Consider the following 16695-nt stretch of genomic DNA (forward strand, 5'->3'; position numbering starts at 1 on the left):
AGATAAAGATAAGATTATTGTACTCAGCTATAAAACTCTTACAAACATGATGTCTAACCAGATGCACACTCGGACTGGGATTACCGTGGCCTCCAGTGGAGAGAAATATTTGAGCTGTTTTTGACCAGGTTATGTCCTTCAGTGCTCATATTAAACAAATAAGTAGAATGGCTTTCTTGCATTTATGCAGTATCTCTAAAATTAGAAAAATCCTATTTCAGAGTGACGCCAAAAAATTAGTTCATGCATTTATTACTTAAAGTCTGGCCTACTGTGATTCGTTATTATCCAACACGTTCTCACTCTCAAAGCGTAACATTTTATGCTACGTGACAAATCGTCAACATATTATGTTTTTGGACACCCAACACGTTCCTAAATGACGAGATCGGAAAAATGAGGGAATATGAGAACCGTTTGGTCTCAGTCTACACATGTTTGCTCTTTTTCTCAACATCGCTTGGGAAAACACTATTTCATGTGTTACAAAAGCAGTTTTACCCCGGTTCTTTTATTCGTCGAGGCATCCAGAGACGGAACCGGAACTCAGTAGTTATTTCACAAAACCTTTATTCATCTTTATTTAAGCATGCACTTCTAGAAGGGAAGACGAGGCCGATGTCCCTCTGCAAAATCTTCACCCCTTTGTTAGTTACAGCCAGCTTTATAGAGGCGACCCCATCATAAAACCCCCCCACGGTGTGCTGCAAACTCTGTCTGTGTCTATGTGCACGAGCACGTGAGTGCCTACATGTGCGTGTTCCCGCGTGTCTATGTGAGTGCTCGTGAGTGACTGTGTACGCATACCTGTGTGTATGTGTGTGCACGTGAGTGAGTGTCCGTGACAGTTAAAACACTGTGGGTGTAGGTGACTCCCTAGAGGTCATAAAAACCCATCTCCCTTTCAGACCACAGTTATCCAGTTACAAATGTTGAGACCCCACCCAGGTATCCTCTGGGGAATTTCCACTCAGCATTAACTCCTCTTTGTCTTACTTTCACAGTTCAAGTGGGGGAGGGGTCTCCTACAATCTACTCCTAAGTTCATGACACAGTCATGCCTTTATTACATTGAGGGCAGTGTCAGCGTCTCTACAATAATTCTACATTCTATGTTAACACATTTCTAAACTCTAAAATAAGCTAAACATTCCTACACATGCCATTAAAGTACTGGTTAAGATTAGGAATAACGTTATGGTTAGGGATAAGGTTAGGTTTAGGGCTGGACTACAGGGCTGGAACGTCTATTACCGCAGGACCATCATTCCATTTGATTTCATCCATAACCCGGCGCGTACCATAAGAACACGGAAGGTCACCTTTCGCGTTCCTCAGGAACGCCATGGAACGTGACAAAACGTCGGGATGTTACGCCTCGGGAGTGAGAACGGTCTGTATTATCAGATTTTCCCAAAAACTCACTGAAAAGCATTGAGTTGATCCAAAATGCTGCAGTACGGACAGGGACTAAAAAGAAAGAACATATTTCTCTTATACTAGCTTCCCTTCTTTTGCTCCCTGTTAAATCCAGATTCAAATTATTTTCCTCATATAGGTCTTGAACAATCAGGCCTCATCTTATCTTAATGAAATCATAGTGCCGTATCCTCCCAACAGAGCACATCTCAGACTGCTGTTAGGCATTGTTGGATTGTTGCAGTGTTCTCTCTATTATTTGAGGGTCTTTAGTTTACAATATAAAGTGCCTTGAGGCAATTCCTGCTGTTATTTGACAGTACATGAAAAAAATGTAAGGTTTGAAAGTTTTTTCCTAAAGCTTTATGAATGTAAATGTCTGGACATTTAACACAAGGCATAAGGGATATTTCCTTTTGTTCTTTTTAAGGTGAATTAGTGCAGCTGGGTGCTTCATTCTGGAGTGACAGGACCTGTGCACAGAAGTGCACATGTACCTCAACAGGTCTGCAGTGCCGCAGTGAGCCGTGCTCCTTTTCACAGATCTGCAAGCCAGCTTCCTTCCAGTTCTCCTGTCAGACATTGCCAAGAGGAACCTGCACCATAAGCGGTGATCCCCATTACTACACCTTTGATGACACAGTGTTTCACTTTCAAGGCACTTGCACGTATGTTCTCTCTGAGCAATGTAATAGTGGACGGCCCTACTACAGAGTAGAAGGCAAAAATGAGCACAGAGACAGTACTCGAGTCTCTTGGACACGACTGGTGAAAGTGCATGTCTACAATGACACAATTGAGCTTGTCAAAGGATGCCGTGGTCAGGCTAAGGTTGGTCATTTTGATTCTGGATAAATTCTACACTTCATGACCAGATATACTTTTCTCACTTGATATATTTGCTGGTTTTGTTTACAGGTTAACGGGAGCTTTGCATCCACTCCATTCTCCCTTAGCAATGGCACCGTGCAGGTTTATGAGTCAGGTTTTTCTGTGGTCGTCAGCACTGACTTTGGTTTAGTGGTGTCTTATGACACAAATCATTATGTCCAGATCAGCTTGCCCTACACTTACCAGAATGGTACATGCGGTCTTTGTGGAAACTTCAATGGCATTGGTAGAGATGACTTTCAAACTCGTGACGGTGAGGTTGTGAGCTCTGATGTGGTTTTTGCTAACAGCTGGCAAGCATCTGGGGATGATGAGCCTAGCTGTGGGCCACAGTGCGGAGGTCTGGACTGTGCTGTTTGCACTGTAGAAGAGACAGCATTGTACAGCAACACTGACCACTGTGGTATCCTCAGCAGTAGTTCTGGACCTTTCACGCCTTGCCATCAACAACTTCCTCCACAGTCCTTTGTGGACAGTTGTGTGTATGATCTGTGTGTAGGAGGAGGGTACCGACCTATTCTCTGTCAAGCCCTAAGTGTGTATGCAAGTCAGTGTCAACAAAGTGCTATTCAGCTACCAAGTTGGAGGACACCTGGCTTTTGTGGTATGTTAATCACTTTTTTTTTTGCATTATTTCAAAATATTATTGTATTAAAATTCCACCGATGTAAATATCGATGTTGTTCTGTTATTCCTAGAAATCCCATGTCCAGCCAACAGCCACTTTGAGTCTGAAGGCACAGGATGTCCACCTACCTGTGTTAATCCCAACTCTACCCATAACTGCCCTCTACCTCCCCAGGAAAGCTGCATCTGTGATTCAGGCTACATCCTCAGTGGTGGGGTCTGCGTCCCTCATGCTGAGTGTGGCTGCAGCTTTGAGGGCCGTTACTACCGCTCTGGACAAACTGTAATACTAGACGAAGACTGTGGGAGACGTTGTAGCTGCAGTTATGGCTCCATGACTTGCCACTCTCATGGTTGTGGCCCACTTGAACCATGCAGGGTGGAGGATGGAGAAAGAGGATGCAGACCAAATAGCTATGAAACATGCTGGATCAGAGGCCCGGGGTCATATCAGACATTTGATGGACTGACATACCATTATCCTGGGGCGTGTCGATTGACACTTGCCAAAGTTATGGGACTGTCCAGTCACCCACACTTCATGGTGACAGCAGAAAAAGTGCCAAGAGGCCAGCAAGGTTTTGCACGAATTCTGCATTTTGAAGCAGAGGGGATACACGTATCTATGGAGATGGCAAATAACAGTAAAGTGAAGGTAAGTGAATGGAACACTTACTTAAAATTATGTTCTTCCTTTAATATTTTTTTATGTGTACACGGACACAATACTGTTTAAGTCTTGTTAACTGCAAAAAACTGGATGATCCTGCAGGTTAACGGTCAGCTGATCAGGCTACCTTTCAGCACTACATCCAACCGAATCCAGATCTTCCACAGCAGCATTTACAGTGTCATCATTCGCACCTCCTTTGGTGTAACTGTGCAGACAGTCTGGCCTCACTTTGTCCGTGTCACTGCTCCTGGTGTCTACAATGGTTCACTGGGTGGACTCTGTGGTAATTACAATGGTCATCCACATGATGACTTCAATACACCCAACGGTGTCCTGGTCAACAGTTCTCAGGACTTTGGAGACAGTTGGCGAGATGGTTCTCTGGCTGCTCACTGCGTGGAAAGCATGAACCAAAATTCTACAACTAATTACAATTCTAGTGAGTACTGTGGCATTCTCAGCTCACCAGATGGGCCATTTGTACCCTGTTGGTCTGTGGTCGACCCAAGGCGGCAGGTGGATGTATGTGTGGAGATCATGGGGGGCTCTAACAATCCAGCATCAACTCTGTGTGGCGTCCTACGAGATTATGCACTAATGTGTCAACAGAAGGGTGTTGCCTTAGGACAATGGAGAAATGCAACTGGCTGTGGTAAGCATTCAACTGTTTTTGAATTAATTCTAGCCATGATCTCCAAATGTTTAAAAATGCTTTTTTATGTTAACCTGTTTGTTTTTCTCCAGCACTAACCTGCCCATCAAACAGCCATTATGAACTCTGTGGAACCTCTTGTCCTTCTGCTTGCCCCAGCCTCTCTTTCCCCTTCACTTGTGATACTGTGTGCCAGGAGGGCTGTCAGTGTAACAATGGTTTTATCCTCAATGGTGACCAGTGCGTTCCACCAACATCTTGTGGATGCTATCATCAAGGACGCTATCACCAAGGTGGTGAGCAGTTCTGGGATGGTGAAGAATGTCAGAGCTTGTGTACCTGTAACGGCGCTACAGGGAATGTCCACTGTACTCCCAACTCCTGTGGGCCCCGGGAGTCCTGCCGTGTGGTGGAGGGCGAGTTTGGCTGCCATCCCAACCCTCATGGCACCTGCTCTGCTACTGGAGACCCTCACTACATCACCTTTGATCGTAAGGCCTATGACTTCCAAGGAACCTGTCGCTATGTTCTGGTGACCCTATGTAATGCCACTGATGAGCTCAATCAGTTTTCCGTGGAAGCTAAGAATGAGGCATTGAATGGGCTTCCACTTTCAATAGTAGCTGAAGTTTTTGTGAATGTCTGGGGCTACGACGTGCATATCTCAAGGGACAGAAGAGGTTTGGTACAAGTAAGTAGTTAGTGATAGTTCTCATTCGATGATTGTTATGAACAATTTCAGGTGTATGAAGTAAATGGCAGCTACATATATTTTAGGGATATTTTTACTGCTGTGAATGAAAAAAATAACAATTAAAAAGTAGAAAAACTACCCACTGATTTTCTTTGCTTATCTCTTCTAGGTGAATGGAGTAACTAGAAATTTACCTATTGTCTTGAATGAAGGTAACGTTTCTATCTACGCAACAGGATCTCGTATACTTGTCAGCACTAATTTTGGCTTGAGTGTTACCTATAATGGATATAGTGCAGTGTTTATCTCCGTACCACCAAATTACAGGTACAATTCCCACCCATCAAAGCTGCAGTAATTATTGTTTGACATGCTTTAAAAACAGGATAATCCCAGCTATATAAATAATTTATTCACTAATAATTTATCCTTATGAAACTAACACAAGAACTATTGCTAACTGTTGTCATCAACAGAGAAAAAATATGCGGACTTTGTGGAAATTTCAATGGAAATCCAAATGATGAATTTCACACACCATCTGGAACGATAGTCACATCTCCAGATGAGTTTGGGAGATCCTGGAAGGTGCCAGGCAACTACACGTGCAATGATGGCTGTGGCTCCTCCTGTCCACAGTGTGCCAATGAACAGCCTGCTAGAGATCAGTGTGAGGTGATACAGGCAGCTGATGGGCCCTTCAGTTTCTGCCACGAGGAGGTGGACCCGGCACCATATTTCAACGACTGCGTGTTTGATGTATGTTTGTCAGGAAATCAAGGCCACGATCTCTTGTGCAGTGCCATTGAATCATATGTCAGTGCCTGTCAGTCTGCTAATGTTCGAATCTATCCCTGGAGAGAGAACACCACCTGCAGTGAGTCAACATGTCATTATATTTTATTTATATCTAAATGTACAAGAAATTTGCTAACCACTTCAGAAATAAAATGTCCAATAATTTTACAATACTCACTATATCCACACTGTATTACATTTAAAGTGGTATGTCTGACTAGTGCCATTTGTCACGTTTCTCACTTATTAAGCACTGGACTGTCCAGCCAACAGCCATTATGAGCTGTGCGGTACTGACTGTGGCCACACCTGTGCCAGTAGCATTGATGAAACCTGTGAGCAGTTCTGCTCTGAGGGATGTTTCTGTGATGAAGGCTTCATCAAGAGTGGGACCAGGTGTGTCCCAGTGGAAAGCTGTGGCTGCCAATATGATGGATTCTACTATGATGTAAGACATATTAAAGTCAATAGTAAATACTCTTTGAAGTAATTCCCTTCAAATCAGCAGAATCAGCAGACTTGCCCTTCTTACATTTAGAAAGCTTCGTGGAGTGTTTTGGACTGTGACAAAGCTTAAAATTCAGAAATATATTTTAAACAAACAACAGAGTCTATTATAGCTCAGTAATAATGTGGTAATATTGAGGTAACAAGGTGGAAACAGGAAGATAAAAACTAGAGATATAGCAAATAATTGCCACTTCATTCCTACAATTAATGAAAACAAAATCCTTCAAAATGGTATTTTAAGAACTATATTTGTTGTGTCAATTTGGCTATGATTTGGTGTGGTGTGGTTCACAGGCTGGCGAGTCCTTCTGGACAGACGGTTGCTCCCAGAGATGTGAATGTCACGCTCCAAATGACCTGCGATGTTCTGCCTCATCTTGCACTCCTGAACAGCAGTGCTCCATCAGAGACGGCCAGCTGGGCTGTTACAATGCTACCACCTGCGCAGTATCTTTCAAAGGTATCGTGTACATTTTCCCTGCTATGCAGATGATCTCCAGCTATGTCAAGGAAACCATAAGACTAAACTGTAGGAATGTCTTAAAGACATAAAGACATGGATGATCTTCAATTTTCTGCTTCAAATTCAGATAAAGATAAGATTATTGTACTCAGCTATAAAACTCTTACAAACATGATGTCTAACCAGATGCACACTCGGACTGGGATTACCGTGGCCTCCAGTGGAGAGAAATGTTTGAGCTGTTTTTGACCAGGTTATGTCCTTCAGTGCTCATATTAAACAAATAAGTAGAATGGCTTTCTTGCATTTATGCAGTATCTCTAAAATTAGAAAAATCCTATTTCAGAGTGACGCCAAAAAATTAGTTCATGCATTTATTACTTAAAGTCTGGCCTACTGTGATTCGTTATTATCCAACACGTTCTCACTCTCAAAGCGTAACATTTTATGCTACGTGACAAATCGTCAACATATTATGTTTTTGGACACCCAACACGTTCCTAAATGACGAGATCGGAAAAATGAGGGAATATGAGAACCGTTTGGTCTCAATCTACACATGTTTGCTCTTTTTCTCAACATCGCTTGGGAAAACACTATTTCATGTGTTACAAAAGCAGTTTTACCCCTGTTCTTTTATTCGTCGAGGCATCCAGAGACGGAACCGGAACTCAGTAGTTATTTCACAAAACCTTTATTCATCTTTATTTAAGCATGCACTTCTAGAAGGGAAGACGAGGCCGATGTCCCTCTGCAAAATCTTCACCCCTTTGTTAGTTACAGCCAGCTTTATAGAGGCGACCCCATCATAAAACCCCCCCACGGTGTGCTGCAAACTCTGTCTGTGTCTATGTGCACGAGCACGTGAGTGCCTACATGTGCGTGTTCCCGCGTGTCTATGTGAGTGCTCGTGAGTGACTGTGTACGCATACCTGTGTGTATGTGTGTGCACGTGAGTGAGTGTCCGTGACAGTTAAAACACTGTGGGTGTAGGTGACTCCCTAGAGGTCATAAAAACCCATCTCCCTTTCAGACCACAGTTATCCAGTTACAAATGTTGAGACCCCACCCAGGTATCCTCTGGGGAATTTCCACTCAGCATTAACTCCTCTTTGTCTTACTTTCACAGTTCAAGTGGGGGAGGGGTCTCCTACAATCTACTCCTAAGTTCATGACACAGTCATGCCTTTATTACATTGAGGGCAGTGTCAGCGTCTCTACAATAATTCTACATTCTATGTTAACACATTTCTAAACTCTAAAATAAGCTAAACATTCCTACACATGCCATTAAAGTACTGGTTAAGATTAGGAATAACGTTATGGTTAGGGATAAGGTTAGGTTTAGGGCTGGACTACAGGGCTGGAACGTCTATTACCGCAGGACCATCATTCCATTTGATTTCATCCATAACCCGGCGCGTACCATAAGAACACGGAAGGTCACCTTTCGCGTTCCTCAGGAACGCCATGGAACGTGACAAAACGTCGGGATGTTACGCCTCGGGAGTGAGAACGGTCTGTATTATCAGATTTTCCCAAAAACTCACTGAAAAGCATTGAGTTGATCCAAAATGCTGCAGTACGGAAAGGGACTAAAAAGAAAGAACATATTTCTCTTATACTAGCTTCCCTTCTTTTGCTCCCTGTTAAATCCAGATTCAAATTATTTTCCTCATATAGGTCTTGAACAATCAGGCCTCATCTTATCTTAATGAAATCATAGTGCCGTATCCTCCCAACAGAGCACATCTCAGACTGCTGTTAGGCATTGTTGGATTGTTGCAGTGTTCTCTCTATTATTTGAGGGTCTTTAGTTTACAATATAAAGTGCCTTGAGGCAATTCCTGCTGTTATTTGACAGTACATGAAAAAAATGTAAGGTTTGAAAGTTTTTTCCTAAAGCTTTATGAATGTAAATGTCTGGACATTTAACACAAGGCATAAGGGATATTTCCTTTTGTTCTTTTTAAGGTGAATTAGTGCAGCTGGGTGCTTCATTCTGGAGTGACAGGACCTGTGCACAGAAGTGCACATGTACCTCAACAGGTCTGCAGTGCCGCAGTGAGCCGTGCTCCTTTTCACAGATCTGCAAGCCAGCTTCCTTCCAGTTCTCCTGTCAGACAGTGCCAAGAGGAACCTGCACCATAAGCGGTGATCCCCATTACTACACCTTTGATGACACAGTGTTTCACTTTCAAGGCACTTGCACGTATGTTCTCTCTGAGCAATGTAATAGTGGACGGCCCTACTACAGAGTAGAAGGCAAAAATGAGCACAGAGACAGTACTCGAGTCTCTTGGACACGACTGGTGAAAGTGCATGTCTACAATGACACAATTGAGCTTGTCAAAGGATGCCGTGGTCAGGCTAAGGTTGGTCATTTTGATTCTGGATAAATTCTACACTTCATGACCAGATATACTTTTCTCACTTGATATATTTGCTGGTTTTGTTTACAGGTTAACGGGAGCTTTGCATCCACTCCATTCTCCCTTAGCAATGGCACCGTGCAGGTTTATGAGTCAGGTTTTTCTGTGGTCGTCAGCACTGACTTTGGTTTAGTGGTGTCTTATGACACAAATCATTATGTCCAGATCAGCTTGCCCTACACTTACCAGAATGGTACATGCGGTCTTTGTGGAAACTTCAATGGCATTGGTAGAGATGACTTTCAAACTCGTGACGGTGAGGTTGTGAGCTCTGATGTGGTTTTTGCTAACAGCTGGCAAGCATCTGGGGATGATGAGCCTAGCTGTGGGCCACAGTGCGGAGGTCTGGACTGTGCTGTTTGCACTGTAGAAGAGACAGCATTGTACAGCAACACTGACCACTGTGGTATCCTCAGCAGTAGTTCTGGACCTTTCACGCCTTGCCATCAACAACTTCCTCCACAGTCCTTTGTGGACAGTTGTGTGTATGATCTGTGTGTAGGAGGAGGGTACCGACCTATTCTCTGTCAAGCCCTAAGTGTGTATGCAAGTCAGTGTCAACAAAGTGCTATTCAGCTACCAAGTTGGAGGACACCTGGCTTTTGTGGTATGTTAATCACTTTTTTTTTTGCATTATTTCAAAATATTATTGTATTAAAATTCCACCGATGTAAATATCGATGTTGTTCTGTTATTCCTAGAAATCCCATGTCCAGCCAACAGCCACTTTGAGTCTGAAGGCACAGGATGTCCACCTACCTGTGTTAATCCCAACTCTACCCATAACTGCCCTCTACCTCCCCAGGAAAGCTGCATCTGTGATTCAGGCTACATCCTCAGTGGTGGGGTCTGCGTCCCTCATGCTGAGTGTGGCTGCAGCTTTGAGGGCCGTTACTATCGCTCTGGACAAACTGTAATACTAGACGAAGACTGTGGGAGACGTTGTAGCTGCAGTTATGGCTCCATGACTTGCCACTCTCATGGTTGTGGCCCACTTGAACCATGCAGGGTGGAGGATGGAGAAAGAGGATGCAGACCAAATAGCTATGAAACATGCTGGATCAGAGGCCCGGGGTCATATCAGACATTTGATGGACTGACATACCATTATCCTGGGGCGTGTCGATTGACACTTGCCAAAGTTATGGGACTGTCCAGTCACCCACACTTCATGGTGACAGCAGAAAAAGTGCCAAGAGGCCAGCAAGGTTTTGCACGAATTCTGCATTTTGAAGCAGAGGGGATACACGTATCTATGGAGATGGCAAATAACAGTAAAGTGAAGGTAAGTGAATGGAACACTTACTTAAAATTATGTTCTTCCTTTAATATTTTTTTATGTGTACACGGACACAATACTGTTTAAGTCTTGTTAACTGCAAAAAACTGGATGATCCTGCAGGTTAACGGTCAGCTGATCAGGCTACCTTTCAGCACTACATCCAACCGAATCCAGATCTTCCACAGCAGCATTTACAGTGTCATCATTCGCACCTCCTTTGGTGTAACTGTGCAGACAGTCTGGCCTCACTTTGTCCGTGTCACTGCTCCTGGTGTCTACAATGGTTCACTGGGTGGACTCTGTGGTAATTACAATGGTCATCCACATGATGACTTCAATACACCCAACGGTGTCCTGGTCAACAGTTCTCAGGACTTTGGAGACAGTTGGCGAGATGGTTCTCTGGCTGCTCACTGCGTGGAAAGCATGAACCAAAATTCTACAACTAATTACAATTCTAGTGAGTACTGTGGCATTCTCAGCTCACCAGATGGGCCATTTGTACCCTGTTGGTCTGTGGTCGACCCAAGGCGGCAGGTGGATGTATGTGTGGAGATCATGGGGGGCTCTAACAATCCAGCATCAACTCTGTGTGGCGTCCTACGAGATTATGCACTAATGTGTCAACAGAAGGGTGTTGCCTTAGGACAATGGAGAAATGCAACTGGCTGTGGTAAGCATTCAACTGTTTTTGAATTAATTCTAGCCATGATCTCCAAATGTTTAAAAATGCTTTTTTATGTTAACCTGTTTGTTTTTCTCCAGCACTAACCTGCCCATCAAACAGCCATTATGAACTCTGTGGAACCTCTTGTCCTTCTGCTTGCCCCAGCCTCTCTTTCCCCTTCACTTGTGATACTGTGTGCCAGGAGGGCTGTCAGTGTAACAATGGTTTTATCCTCAATGGTGACCAGTGCGTTCCACCAACATCTTGTGGATGCTATCATCAAGGACGCTATCACCAAGGTGGTGAGCAGTTCTGGGATGGTGAAGAATGTCAGAGCTTGTGTACCTGTAACGGCGCTACAGGGAATGTCCACTGTACTCCCAACTCCTGTGGGCCCCGGGAGTCCTGCCGTGTGGTGGAGGGCGAGTTTGGCTGCCATCCCAACCCTCATGGCACCTGCTCTGCTACTGGAGACCCTCACTACATCACCTTTGATCGTAAGGCCTATGACTTCCAAGGAACCTGTCGCTATGTTCTGGTGACCCTATGTAATGCCACTGATGAGCTCAATCAGTTTTCCGTGGAAGCTAAGAATGAGGCATTGAATGGGCTTCCACTTTCAATAGTAGCTGAAGTTTTTGTGAATGTCTGGGGCTACGACGTGCATATCTCAAGGGACAGAAGAGGTTTGGTACAAGTAAGTAGTTAGTGATAGTTCTCATTCGATGATTGTTATGAACAATTTCAGGTGTATGAAGTAAATGGCAGCTACATATATTTTAGGGATATTTTTACTGCTGTGAATGAAAAAAATAACAATTAAAAAGTAGAAAAACTACCCACTGATTTTCTTTGCTTATCTCTTCTAGGTGAATGGAGTAACTAGAAATTTACCTATTGTCTTGAATGAAGGTAACGTTTCTATCTACGCAACAGGATCTCGTATACTTGTCAGCACTAATTTTGGCTTGAGTGTTACCTATAATGGATATAGTGCAGTGTTTATCTCCGTACCACCAAATTACAGGTACAATTCCCACCCATCAAAGCTGCAGTAATTATTGTTTGACATGCTTTAAAAACAGGATAATCCCAGCTATATAAATAATTTATTCACTAATAATTTATCCTTATGAAACTAACACAAGAACTATTGCTAACTGTTGTCATCAACAGAGAAAAAATATGCGGACTTTGTGGAAATTTCAATGGAAATCCAAATGATGAATTTCACACACCATCTGGAACGATAGTCACATCTCCAGATGAGTTTGGGAGATCCTGGAAGGTGCCAGGCAACTACACGTGCAATGATGGCTGTGGCTCCTCCTGTCCACAGTGTGCCAATGAACAGCCTGCTAGAGATCAGTGTGAGGTGATACAGGCAGCTGATGGGCCCTTCAGTTTCTGCCACGAGGAGGTGGACCCGGCACCATATTTCAACGACTGCGTGTTTGATGTATGTTTGTCAGGAAATCAAGGCCACGATCTCTTGTGCAGTGCCATTGAATCATATGTCAGTGCCTGTCAGTCTGCTAATGTTCGAATCTATCCCTGGAGAGAGAACACCACCTGCAGTGAGTCAACATGTCATTATATTTTATTTATATCTAAATGTACAAGAAATTTGCTAACCACTTCAGAAATAAAATGTCCAATAATTTTACAATACTCACTATATCCACACTGTATTACATTTAAAGTGGTATGTCTGACTAGTGCCATTTGTCACGTTTCTCACTTATTAAGCACTGGACTGTCCAGCCAACAGCCATTATGAGCTGTGCGGTACTGACTGTGGCCACACCTGTGCCAGTAGCATTGATGAAACCTGTGAGCAGTTCTGCTCTGAGGGATGTTTCTGTGATGAAGGCTTCATCAAGAGTGGGACCAGGTGTGTCCCAGTGGAAAGCTGTGGCTGCCAATATGATGGATTCTACTATGATGTAAGACATATTAAAGTCAATAGTAAATACTCTTTGAAGTAATTCCCTTCAAATCAGCAGAATCAGCAGACTTGCCCTTCTTACATTTAGAAAGCTTCGTGAAGTGTTTTGGACTGTGACAAAGCTTAAAATTCAGAAATATATTTTAAACAAACAACAGAGTCTATTATAGCTCAGTAATAATGTGGTAATATTGAGGTAACAAGGTGGAAACAGGAAGATAAAAACTAGAGATATAGCAAATAATTGCCACTTCATTCCTACAATTAATGAAAACAAAATCCTTCAAAATGGTATTTTAAGAACTATATTTGTTGTATCAATTTGGCTATGATTTGGTGTGGTGTGGTTCACAGGCTGGCCAGTCCTTCTGGACAGACGGTTGCTCCCAGAGATGTGAATGTCACGCTCCAAATGACCTGCGATGTTCTGCCTCATCTTGCACTCCTGAACAGCAGTGCTCCATCAGAGACGGCCAGCTGGGCTGTTACAATGCTACCACCTGCGCAGTATCTTTCAAAGGTATCGTGTACATTTTCCCTGCTATGCAGATAATCTCCAGCTCTGTCAAGGAAACCATAAGACTAAACTGTAGGAATGTCTTAAAGACATAAAGACATGGATGATCTTCAATTTTTTGCTTCAAATTCAGATAAAGATAAGATTATTGTACTCAGCTATAAAACTCTTACAAACATGATGTCTAACCAGATGCACACTCGGACTGGGATTACCGTGGCCTCCAGTGGAGAGAAATGTTTGAGCTGTTTTTGACCAGGTTATGTCCTTCAGTGCTCATATTAAACAAATAAGTAGAATGGCTTTCTTGCATTTATGCAGTATCTCTAAAATTAGAAAAATCCTATTTCAGAGTGACGCCAAAAAATTAGTTCATGCATTTATTACTTAAAGTCTGGCCTACTGTGATTCGTTATTATCCAACACGTTCTCACTCTCAAAGCGTAACATTTTATGCTACGTGACAAATCGTCAACATATTATGTTTTTGGACACCCAACACGTTCCTAAATGACGAGATCGGAAAAATGAGGGAATATGAGAACCGTTTGGTCTCAATCTACACATGTTTGCTCTTTTTCTCAACATCGCTTGGGAAAACACTATTTCATGTGTTACAAAAGCAGTTTTACCCCGGTTCTTTTATTCGTCGAGGCATCCAGAGACGGAACCGGAACTCGGTAGGTATTTCACAAAACCTTTATTCATCTTTATTTAAGCATGCACTTCTAGAAGGGAAGACGAGGCCGATGTCCCTCTGCAAAATCTTCACCCCTTTGTTAGTTACAGCCAGCTTTATAGAGGCAACCACATCATAAAACCCCCCCACGGTGTGCTGCAAACTCTGTGTCTGTGTCTATGTGCACGAGCACGTGAGTGCCTACATGTGCGTGTCTATGTGAGTGCTCGTGAGTGACTGTGTACGCATACCTGTTTGTATGTGTGTGCACGTGAGTGAGTGTCCGTGACAGTTAAAACACTGTGGGTGTAGGTGACTCCCTAGAGGTCATAAAAACCCATCTCCCTTTCAGACCACAGTTATCCAGTTACAAATGTTGAGACCCCCACCCAGGTATCCTCTGGGGAATTTCCACTCAGCATTAACTCCTCTTTGTCTTACTTTCACAGTTCAAGTGGGGGAGGGGTCTCCTACAATCTACTCCTAAGTTCATGACACAGTCATGCCTTTATTACATTGAGGGCAGTGTCAGCGTCTCTACAATAATTCTACATTCTATGTTAACACATTTCTAAACTCTAAAATAAGCTAAACATTCCTACACATGCCATTAAAGTACTGGTTAAGATTAGGAATAACGTTATGGTTAGGGATAAGGTTAGGTTTAGGGCTGGACTACAGGGCTGGAACGTCTATTACCGCAGGACCATCATTCCACTTGATTTCATCCATAACCCGGCGCGTACCATAAGAACACGGAAGGTCACCTTTCGCGTTCCTCAGGAACGCCATGGGACGTGACAAAACGTCGGGATGTTACGCCTCGGGAGTGAGAACGGTCTGTATTATCAGATTTTCCCAAAAACTCACTGAAAAGCATTGAGTTGATCCAAAATGCTGCAGTACGGACAGGGACTAAAAAGAAAGAACATATTTCTCTTATACTAGCTTCCCTTCTTTTGCTCCCTGTTAAATCCAGATTCAAATTATTTTCCTCATATAGGTCTTGAACAATCAGGCCTCATCTTATCTTAATGAAATCATAGTGCCGTATCCTCCCAACAGAGCACATCTCAGACTGCTGTTAGGCATTGTTGGATTGTTGCAGTGTTCTCTCTGTTATTTGAGGGTCTTTTAGTTTACAATATAAAGTGCCTTGAGGCAATTCCTGCTGTTATTTGACAGTACATGAAAAAAATGTAAGGTTTGAAAGTTTTTTCCTAAAGCTTTATGAATGTAAATGTCTGGACATTTAACACAAGGCATAAGGGACATTTCCTTTTATTCTTTTTAAGGTGAATTAGTGCAGCTGGGTGCTTCATTCTGGAGTGACAGGACCTGTGCACAGAAGTGCACATGTACCTCAACAGGCCTGCAGTGCCGCAGTGAGCCGTGCTCCTTTTCACAGATCTGCAAGCCAGCTTCCTTCCAGTTCTCCTGTCAGACAGTGCCAAGAGGAACCTGCACCATAAGCGGTGATCCCCATTATTACACCTTTGATGACACAGTGTTTCACTTTCAAGGCACTTGCACGTATGTTCTCTCTGAGGAATGTAATAGTGGACGGCCCTACTACAGAGTAGAAGGCAAAAATGAGCACAGAGACAGTACTCGAGTCTCTTGGACACGACTGGTGAAAGTGCATGTCTACAATGACACAATTGAGCTTGTCAAAGGATGCCGTGGTCAGGCTAAGGTTGGTCATTTTGATTCTGGATAAATTCTACACTTCATGACCAGATATACTTTTCTCACTTGATATATTTGCTGGTTTTGTTTACAGGTTAACGGGAGCTTTGCATCCACTCCATTCTCCCTTAGCAATGGCACCGTGCAGGTTTATGAGTCAGGTTTTTCTGTGGTCGTCAGCACTGACTTTGGTTTAGTGGTGTCTTATGACACAAATCATTATGTCCAGATCAGCTTGCCCTACACTTACCAGAATGGTACATGCGGTCTTTGTGGAAACTTCAATGGCATTGGTAGAGATGACTTTCAAACTCGTGACGGTGAGGTTGTGAGCTCTGATGTGGTTTTTGCTAACAGCTGGCAAGCATCTGGGGATGATGAGCCTAGCTGTGGGCCACAGTGCGGAGGTCTGGACTGTGCTGTTTGCACTGTAGAAGAGACAGCATTGTACAGCAACACTGACCACTGTGGTATCCTCAGCAGTAGTTCTGGACCTTTCACGGCTTGCCATCAACAACTTCCTCCACAGTCCTTTGTGGACAGTTGTGTGTATGATCTGTGTGTAGGAGGAGGGTACCGACCTATTCTCTGTCAAGCCCTAAGTGTGTATGCAAGTCAGTGTCAACAAAGTGCTATTCAGCTACCAAGTTGGAGGACACCTGGCTTTTGTGGTATGTTAATCACTTTTTTTTTTGCATTATTTCAAAATATTATTGTATTAAAATTCCACCGATGTAAATATCGATGTTGTTCT

General features: G+C 43.2%; 1 protein-coding gene across 1 annotated transcript; it reads left to right on the plus strand.

Moving 5' to 3' along the window:
• Positions 1-1368: 1368 nt before the first annotated feature.
• LOC148101764 (IgGFc-binding protein-like) lies at positions 1369-15972 on the plus strand. Its single transcript, XM_087845187.1, has 20 exons — positions 1369-1393; positions 1850-2250; positions 2338-2914; positions 3009-3592; positions 3710-4262; positions 4355-4953; positions 5126-5283; positions 5433-5833; positions 6006-6202; positions 6559-6724; positions 8702-9102; positions 9190-9766; positions 9861-10444; positions 10562-11114; positions 11207-11805; positions 11978-12135; positions 12285-12685; positions 12858-13054; positions 13411-13576; positions 15548-15972. The coding sequence occupies exons 1-20, from the start codon at positions 1369-1371 to the stop codon at positions 15970-15972; spliced, it is 7722 nt and encodes a 2573-aa protein (XP_087701313.1).
• The last annotated feature ends 723 nt before the right edge of the window (positions 15973-16695 follow it).

This window comes from Neolamprologus brichardi, chromosome 8, assembly GCF_056152115.1.
Source record: "Neolamprologus brichardi isolate AB-2024 chromosome 8, ASM5615211v1, whole genome shotgun sequence".
Classification (NCBI taxonomy): domain Eukaryota; kingdom Metazoa; phylum Chordata; class Actinopteri; order Cichliformes; family Cichlidae; genus Neolamprologus; species Neolamprologus brichardi.

Coding starts and splice junctions, on each gene's coding strand:
- LOC148101764 (XM_087845187.1), top strand. CDS start 1,369: ATGTTACGCCTCGGGAGTGAGAACG. Junction 10,445..10,561: donor CAAATAACAGTAAAGTGAAG/GTAAGTGAATGG, acceptor ATGATCCTGCAG/GTTAACGGTCAGCTGATCAG. Junction 11,806..11,977: donor ACAGAAGAGGTTTGGTACAA/GTAAGTAGTTAG, acceptor TATCTCTTCTAG/GTGAATGGAGTAACTAGAAA.